At 44.2% G+C, this 10,278-nt stretch overlaps 3 protein-coding genes across 3 annotated transcripts; all 3 read left to right on the forward strand.

The window, feature by feature from the left end:
• The first annotated feature begins 1,352 nt into the window (after positions 1 to 1,352).
• Positions 1,353 to 2,933, forward strand: LOC131259019 (putative serine protease K12H4.7). The gene is made up of 2 exons (XM_058260429.1): positions 1,353 to 1,777; positions 1,838 to 2,933. The coding sequence occupies exons 1-2, from the start codon at positions 1,362 to 1,364 to the stop codon at positions 2,931 to 2,933; spliced, it is 1,512 nt and encodes a 503-aa protein (XP_058116412.1). The 5' UTR covers positions 1,353 to 1,361.
• A 2,162-nt stretch (positions 2,934 to 5,095) lies between these two features.
• On the forward strand, positions 5,096 to 6,691 carry LOC131258749 (putative serine protease K12H4.7). The gene is made up of 3 exons (XM_058260131.1): positions 5,096 to 5,105; positions 5,178 to 5,508; positions 5,599 to 6,691. The coding sequence occupies exons 1-3, from the start codon at positions 5,096 to 5,098 to the stop codon at positions 6,689 to 6,691; spliced, it is 1,434 nt and encodes a 477-aa protein (XP_058116114.1).
• A 646-nt stretch (positions 6,692 to 7,337) lies between these two features.
• Positions 7,338 to 8,936, forward strand: LOC131258758 (putative serine protease K12H4.7). Its single transcript, XM_058260142.1, has 3 exons — positions 7,338 to 7,347; positions 7,420 to 7,750; positions 7,844 to 8,936. The coding sequence occupies exons 1-3, from the start codon at positions 7,338 to 7,340 to the stop codon at positions 8,934 to 8,936; spliced, it is 1,434 nt and encodes a 477-aa protein (XP_058116125.1).
• Positions 8,937 to 10,278: the final 1,342 nt, after the last annotated feature.

A 10,278-nucleotide genomic window follows, 5' to 3' on the forward strand; every position in this document is an offset into this window, starting at 1 on the left:
AATCATTAAACGATCGACGTGTGTAACCAGAAAATGTCATGATTTGGGCAGTTCAATTTAGATAACCCCCTTCTCGCTCATTCGTGCTTATTCTTTTGCGGGGCTTTTGCAGATTAGGTTTTCTTACATATGGTCCTATCTGAGTGTTTGGAGGCTTGATTAAAAAGGTTACGAAGTAGCAATTTTTTACACTGACAAGAAGTTTTTTTTAGTATAGGTGGGTGGTCGATGTTTTTATTAGATAACAATAATTACGTCAATCGTCAAATACCGATGTGTAGCAGTGTTGATGGAAATAAGTATTTGGTTCATTAGAGGAGACGCATGTAATGTTATGCAATAATGCTCTTTTCAAAAAGTACGACTTCGATTTTTAGAATAATACTTTATATTATGAGAACTCGTAGGTCAAGGTTATTTTTACTTGAGGATTGACGAACCATGTTAGTAGTTTGTATAATGAAAGCTGTTTACGTTAGAAGACAACATTTTTATGTAGGCCGACAGAGGAATTTTACTAGATGTATATTCATGCATCGAACTACTAGCAAGAAAAACTAACATAGTTCGCCATTGATCGGGAGGATTAAGGGCGTAAAGGAGCTTTCCCTTCGCGTAGGTGGATAGTCAGCCCTCGCGTACAGGAGAACCGCTACAAAGGTGCTACAGAGTCTGCTCTGCTCTGGAGTCGTATTCCAACCGCCGTAATTACTGGGCTACACTTGACCCATAGGTTTGAAAATACGCTAAGCAATGTAAGTTCCATGTGTGTGTTTTGGGGTAACACTAGGAACGAAGTTGAAGGCTGCTTACGCACTTCCCGAAACAATCGAACCCTCGCACAAATCGAAGGCTCTACTCTTATCGTACCATTGATTACGGTTGTCCCACACTCTCCAGACCTGCCGATCTTTGATAACGTTTCACGTTTTATGATGGTCAATAGCGATACTACCACTGCGAGTCAATTCTGCGTATCTTAATGGTCCAAAAGATTAGGCATATCGTGAGCATAATTTACCCCAAGGCAAATGAGTGGTGCAATCTCGACACTGAAAGGGACACGCTAATCCGAGAATCTATCCAAAGGAAAGGGAAAAGAGTACACCTAGGCGGCTTGCCCACTAGGTCAATGGAAATAATTGAGTTCTTGTTCACTAAAGTGAGTACCTTACCCACTAATCCGGTAGACTATGGATCGGATTGATTTGGTATGTATGTATGCTGATATGACCAATGGAGATGGAAGTACGTCGCGGACTATTTAACGCGAACCAGGTTGCGCCTGAACGTTCAGTTGTGAATATCTTTAGTGAGCGGAAGAATAGTCGTTCCGTAGTGATTACAGAATAACAAACAGTATGAAGTTACCAATCGTGTTGCTATTGGCGGTGGTGGTCGTCTCGGTCGCCGTGGCCAAGACCGTACCAAAGAAGTCGTCGCTGCCTTTGGAGCTAGTGGCCAGAATGGTTGGCAACTTCCCCCAGGAACCGAAGGCTCCGGAAGGCTATGTGCGAAACCCGCGTACCGTCGAGGGTCGCTTCACGTCCCGCAGGAACCACTTCGACCCGCAGGATCGCAACACGTTCGAGTTCAACTATCTGACCAACGACCAGTACTACCGCGAGGGAGGTCCGCTCTTCGTGGTCGTCGGTGGTCACCGTCCGATCAATCCGTACTTCATGGAGAACAGCCACTTCCGTGATGTGGCTGCCCTGCAGGGTGCCTTTTTGGCCACGAATGAGCACCGTTACTTTGGAACCAGCTCACCCGTGGAGTAAGTATTGATAGGATTCGACCAGATTGGTCATTCGATGCTTATAACTTCCTCTTTCAGGGACTACTCGGCGGAAAACCTTCGCTTCCTGCGCACGGAGCAGGTCTTGTTTGATCTGATTGAGTGGATCGACTTCTTGAAACGTGAGGTGATGAACAACCCGAATGCACGCGTCATCCTGCACGGCTATGGATACGGTGGAGCTATCGCGTCCTGGGCTCGCCAGCGCTTCCCAAACATCATTGATGGTGCGTGGGTGTCCAGTGCCACCGTGCGTGCGACCGTTAACTTCAACGAGTTCGTCGAAGATGTTGGTAACACAATCCGCATTAAGGGCAGTACCGAATGCCATAATGCCATTTTCCGTGCTTTCCACACCGCTGAGAATCTGCTCGATGCCGGCCGCTCCGACATTGTCTCCAGCATGTTCAACACCTGCGACGATATCGACGCGGAGAATTCGCTCCAGGTTGAGCTGTTCCTGCATCTGATGGTGCTCTCGCTTGAGCTGTCCATGTTTGACGACTACGATCTCGAGAACTTTGAACGCGTGTGCGATCAACTGACAGACGATCAGTACGAAACCCCTATGGAAGCTTTGGCGGCTTTCTTGAAGAACCGCTATGTCGAGATACGCGATTGCTTTGATCTGTCATTTGAGAACTTCATCTCGATCCTCGGCGAGACCGACATCAACGCCCCGCAGAACCTCGAGTATGGACTGCGCCAGTTGAACTATCACGTCTGCACCGAGTTCGGCTACTTCCAGACGGCTCAGTCGCCCTACCAGCCCTTCGGGTCCAAGGTTGGCTACGACCTCTTCCTGCAGGAGTGCGCAGCCGTTTTCGGCGAATGGCTCACCCAGGACATCATCTACGAGGGTGTGCGTCTGACGAACTTCCACTACGGCGCAACGGACCCGCGCACCACGAACGTGCTGTTCACCAACGGTGGCATTGATCCATTCCGACGTGTCTCGATCACCTACTACCAGAACCTGTTGGCCAATGCGCGCGTAACACCGGCCGCCTTCTTCACCGAGGATATCCGCTCCATCAGCGGCTACGATTCAGCGGAGATGCTCGAGACCAAGCACATGGCCGAGGAGTACATCTCCTCTTGGCTCGGATCGCAGATCAGCCCCTTCCGGAAGTAAATTTCCTTTTTTTCTGTAGACATATCCCGTATTTCCTTTCACGTCTGTATCCACCTGTCCACGCGCCTGACGTATTGCGTCATGGAAGCCGGGACAACTGAGAAATACCTGTACCATTAAACCATAAACGCTGATAAAGCCAATCAAACCAACGTTCACAATCGATTGTTTGTTCTTGTTTGCCATTTCCGATTTCCCTTTTTGCGCCTCTACCCGATTGCCTTCAATGTTTAGGGTATTTATTGGCCTTTCGAGCTTCTGATAAACGAGCTGAACGCTTTCGGTGTTTCTAGTCCGTCAACCAGTTGAGATTAGCGAATATTCGATAAGCGAACACATAACACCTGCACGTTTGCGTATGAATAGGACGAGTTTGAGGCCGGACTCGGACATCAAGGCGTGTCTGGCGGTGACGAGTATCGGATTTCAGGAAAGCAATAAATGATTATTTCCATGAAGGCCGGATAGGAAGGTTGATGAGATTTCCTATTTAGTTAGGTAGATTAGAGAATTAAATTTCAGCAGGAATTAATTATCTTAATAATACACTTTCCGATAACGTATAAATGTCGGCGGAGGCAGATCATAGGTAGGTAAACTAAGTAGTTGCTTGGAGTCCCGAGCTTTCGTGGTCCCCTTACTTTTTGACCATATTTTTCTAATTTTATTGTTGGAATTAATTTTTGTTATTATTGTTGGAATTATTTTTATATTTACTTATCTTATCAAATATGAGAATTACGCAACTGAATTATCTCGATTGTGTTTTGATGAGAATAAGTTCACCAAACGTCACCTTTTTGTGTTGTGGTTTTGGGATAAAATACAAAATATTTGATTAAAAATGTGCGGTTATTCTAAATTGAAATTCTGCAAATTTTGAAATAAAAGCTTTAAAGTTGATTGTATATTTTTGAGACCTTCAACTTATAGCTGCTTATGGTCCCTAGAATGCTTTATACACCTCAATAGGTTGCCGCCACATACATTCCAGTTTGTTCTTATTTATCTTCATAATGCTCATAAAACATATCAGCGACAAAAATGCCATATACTACTCTAACTAAGAGAATATAGGTTATGGCAGTAAGTACTTTTAAGTTTTCGTTAAATAATCTTTTCAGATACTTATATATTCAGTAGCAACCTCTACTTAAAAACATTGAGGGATTTAGAAGACTAGCTTTGTTTTAGCCTGTTGCCTTATTAAAGTTAATTTTATTATATCAAGATATTTCATTGGAGGGGCATGTTTCTGTTGATCGCAGTCTTGAACTTTAGCATATGATGTAATGAAGACTATAATGCAGTGCGGAACGCTAGATGCTCATTGGTTAATTCTAGGCACAGTTTAGATTTGTTCGTATTGAGGATAACAAGTGTGGGATTTAATTAAATGCGTTTTTAAAGAATTTTGTTTTTAAGTTTATTTTTTGCAGCAAAAATAATATCGAACACATTTTAAAACACCGTCAAAGGTTATCAAGGAACAGTTTATTCTATTGAACAATCGTTGAACCATATTTTTAAAATCAACCATTGAAAAATATACAGAAAACTGTCCTACCACTACGCCTGATTGTATGCAATTGGTAAGCTTAAATGTTTGAATTTTATTGTTATACTACCGATACACATACGTTTTTCAGACAGCAACTTTCAACGTCTACGATTGACGTTTTCGCCAATTTATTATGAAATATCCTAAGCAGATTTCGTAAGAAAGCTAATCAAGAGGGCGATAAGCCCATAGACGAAAACGATAAAATAGATCATTGGTGCAATCAAAGGGTGAGAAGAGCCTAAGTAATGGGTGACTTAGATGGCAAACAAGTATGGGACAGGTTTGATCAAGTTGAGGGCCATGTTAGTTTGTCAGCCGGTTAGGCCTGCAGCGTATGATAAGGGAATATTATTTATGCAATTCATCTTTTCTACCATAAAGAATATCCTCTTATCATGCGGACTCTTTAAACAACTCATGGTAACTGATCACCGGTCATGCGAATTGGTAATAATTATCTCAATCGGAAATATGAGCACATGACCACGGTCAATATCTGCTCGTCCATCTTCAATAGCCAGCTGACAGAGGTTTCCTGCGCTACCATAGCAGATCGGTTCGTGTAGTAAGTTTTAACCCTTCATTCTGAAAGGACAGTATGGGTCGAAGTGCGTTGTTGTTCTTGGCAACTGTTGCCACGGCTTTGATTGTGTTTGCCTCTGCTAAATCTGTCAATCCAGCAAAATCTTTACCGCATCTGCTCGACCTCTTGCATCCCCGGACGGATCATCTTGTTCCTCGAGACTATGTGTCCACCCGTTCCGAGGCGTTACGCTTCCGCACGCGTGTAGATCATTTCAATGTGCAAAATAGGGCCACCTTCGAGTTCAATTACCTATCGAACGATGAGTTCTACCGACCGGGAGGACCTATCTTTATCTTCGTCGGTGCAAACACACCTCTTAACGGATACTTCATTGAAAATGGGTTGTTTCACGATATTGCCCGGAGGGAGGATGCTTGGCTGTTCAGCAACGAGCATCGGTACTACGGACATAGTGCCCCGGTTGAGTGAGTATCATGCAAGTAAAAGTTAATAAAAATATCCGCACCGTACACTGAGCCACAAGTTAATCGGTTAACTGCTTATTCAATTTGCAGAAATTATTCCACTCCAAACATGCGCTTCCTGACCGTCGAGCAGGCTCTAATTGATTTGATCGAATGGATCTACCATCTGCGCAACGAGGTGGTAGGTGATCCGAACGCCAAGGTTATTTTGCATGGGCTCGACTACGGAGGAGCCCTCGCGATCTGGGCGCGCCAACGCTTCCCGAACCTTATTGATGGTGCCTATGGATCGGCCGCATCCGTAATCGCCAAGGTAAACTTCTTCGAGTATGGTGAGGATATGGGAAACACCATTCGGACGTTCGGTCACGACGACTGCTTCGGTGTTATCTGGCGCGGGTTCCGTACGGCCGAGAACCTGGTGGACGCTGGGCTGTATGATCGTATTTCCGAGATGTTCCGATCGTGTGAGCCACTGCAAGGGTCTGATCCACTCTCGGTGGAGACGTTCTTCTTCTCACTTAAGAATTCTTTTGAAGCGGAAATATTTGGTCAGGCGACCTATGATGCAGTTGCACAAATGTGCGCTGAGCTAGAGGCTGACCCGGCTGAAACGGCTCTAGAAGTGCTGGCGAACTTCTTTGGGCGAAGGTATGCTGCTTTGGATTGCGTTCCGTATGATTTCGAGAGTCTGGTTCAGGGTGGTCTCAACGAGGAAGTGGACTTTCCCACAAACTCCGATTTTGGAATTCGCCAAAGGCTGTACCAATTGTGCACCGAATTCGGTTGGTTCCTGACGTCGTCAACTGGTGATAGTCCATTCGGAACGCGCATCACGTATCGATATTTTATTGACACTTGTCGGGCGGTATTCGGTGACTGGATGACCCAGGATATTGTCTACGAAGGTGTCCGCTTGACCAACCTACACTTTGGAGCGGATGATCCCCGTGTAACAAATGTTGTGTTCGTAAATGCAGAGTTTGACCCAACTAGGCTGCTTTCGATCACCAACTACACGAACATTTTTGCGAACGCATTCGTCATCGACCGGGCAGTCGTCGCTCTGGACTGGATGACTCCAAACGAGAATGATCCGGAGGCAATACAGCGTATTCAGCGAGAAATTGAATACTACATAAACCTGTGGGTCACGGATGGATTTGGTCCTCGATCGGGATAGATTAATCAGAAGACAATGATGAGACACGCTACATAAAAAGTAACAAATAAAAGATAACAAGCAATAATGCGTGTTGAATTTGAAATCAATGTGCTCTGGTTGTTGGCATTATTAATGTTTAACTGTTCATGGTATCGTACGATAGAAATATTCTTTGACAGAATTATTTTCAAGTAGTTTATCTTACTGGAACTCCAGCGTGAAAATTCAAATATTTAATCAAATAGCCAACTGCAGCACTAGAATGCGTATATGGAATATGTGAATAAGATAGGAACTATTGAAAGTGAACAGTTTTATGTTTTGAGTAGACAAATTCCCTCGCACACATTATTGTCTTCAAATGTTTTTTGTATGTGAGATCGGACTAATAAAAGCCGACGTTTTCTATGGTTAATTCGGATGTTTCCGTGTCAATATTTGTGACTAATTCGTTGCATCATAAATCATATTCCCTTATCGAGAGATACCTTAAGCGGCGAATACCACCGCTTTTCATTTGGATTGGTAATAGTTATCTCAATCAGACATAAACGATACAATATCTGCTTCTCAATCTTCAAAGCCAGCTGACAGAGGTTTCCTGCGCTACCATAGCAGATCGGTTCGTGTAGTAAGTTTTAACCCTTCATTCTGAAAGGACAGTATGAGTCGAAGTGCGTTGTTGTTCTTGGCAACTGTTGCCACGGCTTTGATTGTGTTTGCCTCTGCTAAATCTGTCAATCCAGCGAAATCTTTACCTCGTCTGCTCGACCTCTTGCATCCCCGGACGGATCATCTAGTTCCTCGAGACTATGTGTCCACCCGTTCCGAGGCGTTACGCTTCCGCACGCGTGTAGATCATTTCAATGTGCAAAATAGGGCCACCTTCGAATTTGATTACCTATCGAACGATGAGTTCTACCGACCGGGAGGATCTATCTTCATCGTCGTCGGTGGAAATTCTGTTATCAATGGGTACTTCATTGAGAATGGGTTGTTCCACGATATTGCCCGGAGGGAGGGTGCTTGGCTGTTCAGCAACGAGCATCGATACTACGGGCGTAGTGCCCCGGTTGAGTGAGTCACTAATATGTTTCTACCATTTCTACGCCACAATCACATGGATGAGCCATTTGTTCATTTGTGAATAATTTCTTTCCATTTCCACAGGGACTACTCTTCTCCGAATATGCGCTTCCTGACCGTCGAGCAGGCTCTAATTGATTTGATCGAGTGGATCTACTATCTGCGCACCGAGGTGGTACGCGATCCGAACGCCAAGGTTATTTTGCATGGACTCGGATATGGTGGAGCGGTTGCGATCTGGGCGCGCCAACGTTTCCCAAATCTTATCGATGGTGCCTATGGCTCAACGGCATCCGTTATCGCACGGGTTGACTTCAATGAGTACGGTGAGGATATGGGAAACACCATCCGCACTTTCGGTAACGACGACTGCTTCGGTGTTATCTGGCGCGGGTTCCGTACGGCCGAGAATCTGGTGGACGCTGGTCTATACGATCGTATTTCAGAGATGTTCCGATCGTGCGAGCCACTGCAAGGGTCCGATCCACTCTCGGTGGAGACGTTCTTCTTCTCCCTCAAGGGATCGCTGGAGGCGGAAATGTTCGGTCAGGCGACCTATGAATCGGTAACACGCTTGTGCGCTGAGTTGGAGGCTGACCCGGCCGAAACGGCTCTAGAAGTGCTGGCGAACTTCTTCGAGCGCCGTTATGGTGCATTTGATTGTGTTCCGTATGATTTCGAGAGCAACATTGAGAGTGCCCTCTACGAGGAAGTAGGCGTCCCAACGAATGCCGAATTTGGTATTCGTCAAAGGCTGTACCAATTGTGCACCGAATTCGGCTGGTTCCTGACGTCGTCAACTGGTGATAGTCCATTCGGAACGCGCATCACGTATCGATATTTTATTGACACGTGTCGGGCGGTATTCGGTGACTGGATAACTCAGGATATTGTCTACGAAGGTGTCCGCTTGACCAACCTACATTTCGGAGCGGATGATCCCCGTGTAACAAATGTTGTGTTCGTGAATGCAGAGTTTGACCCAACCCGGTTTGTTTCGATCACCAACTACACGAACACTTTTGCGAACGCATTCGTCATCGACCGGGCAGTCGTCGCTCTGGACTGGTTGGCTCCGACCGTTAATGATCCGGAAGCAATACAGCGTATTCAGCGAGAAATTGAATACTACATAAACCTGTGGGTCACGGATGGGTTTGGTCCTCGATCGGATTAGATGACTCTGAAGACAGCGATTTGACATTCCATGAAATAAATGTATATGAGAAGGAATTGATTTTTTCTCCATTAAATTTTCGCAATCTCTGCACCGAATTATTATTTTATCGTAGTTCCCATAAGAATAACTTTATGATAGTGGAATTATTTCGTAGATTGATCAAATAGTTGAATGGAAACCACTACTGCATAGACACACTCACATTTTTACGATGTGATCTGCATAAAGGGGTACAACCGAGTTACCTCGGTTCAGCCAGCACCTATAGATCCATATAAATCAAAACAATACCCAAATACTGCGCTTTCTAAGACCTGAGACGATGAATGGTTCGGCATTATCGGCTACACCTCATACTGCAAACTTGCTCACACAGAAAACGGAAGATGATGATTCTTTGACTCTTCTCTCGTTAGAAACCAACAATTAATTTAAAAAAAACTTTCGCGTTTGTGGAAGCGTTTCATTAAAAACCAGCCACAATACAAAAAAAAACAAACGAAAGAAAAAAAAACACGCACCTTGCACTTGCCGTAATTTCATGAACAAACATACGAAGACAGTTTCGTTCCGGCCCGGAATTGATCCACCCGAAACCAAAACAAACCGTCCAATCAGAGATGAAACGCAAAGAAAAAGAAAACGAGAGCTTTTCCGCGTGAGTGAGATTGTGGAAAACATTAGAAACACGGCTACGACTTCGTATTCCTATCGCCTCGATTTCCTCCAGTTCACTTTCGTTCGAATGCAAACAAGGCCGCCCTGATTTTGTACCATAAGCTAGCTGTTTCTGAACGATGCGATCTGAACTCCACGAACTTATTAATTATTTCATATTGTTTTGAAATGTGGATTGTTTTTACATAAAGATAGTTAAAAAAAAAACAATGACCTTTATGGTTTTAGGCTTATGATGCAAATAAAATAGGCACTAATATCACAGTATTGCACCAACAAATCTGTTAGATGTATAACATCGCCTAGGTAGAATAGGCGATGTTTTTTCGAATACAGGAGGCGCCTCTTTTATGTGCTTTTTCCATATAAAATCGATAGTATCTTTATCACCAAGAGTTTTCTTTTTTCTATCAAAATAAGAACGAAAAGCTGTTTGGTAAGGTTAATGAGACTAATGTAAAACAAACGTTATTGTATGTAGTTTTAGAGCGTTTTGTGCAATCGGAATAGGAATATCTATGAAATCGAAACAAGACCCGAAACCCGTTCGATAATCAACCTGTCGCTCTCTCTAGTACCTGTCGAAAGCCGGAAACTTAGGAGCCGAACCAATGAACTTCCCTTAGAGAGGGATAATAACCGGAAGTAGTTACCAGTGTGT

The sequence above is a fragment of the Anopheles coustani genome, chromosome 3 (genome assembly GCF_943734705.1).
Source record: "Anopheles coustani chromosome 3, idAnoCousDA_361_x.2, whole genome shotgun sequence".
NCBI lineage: Eukaryota > Metazoa > Arthropoda > Insecta > Diptera > Culicidae > Anopheles > Anopheles coustani.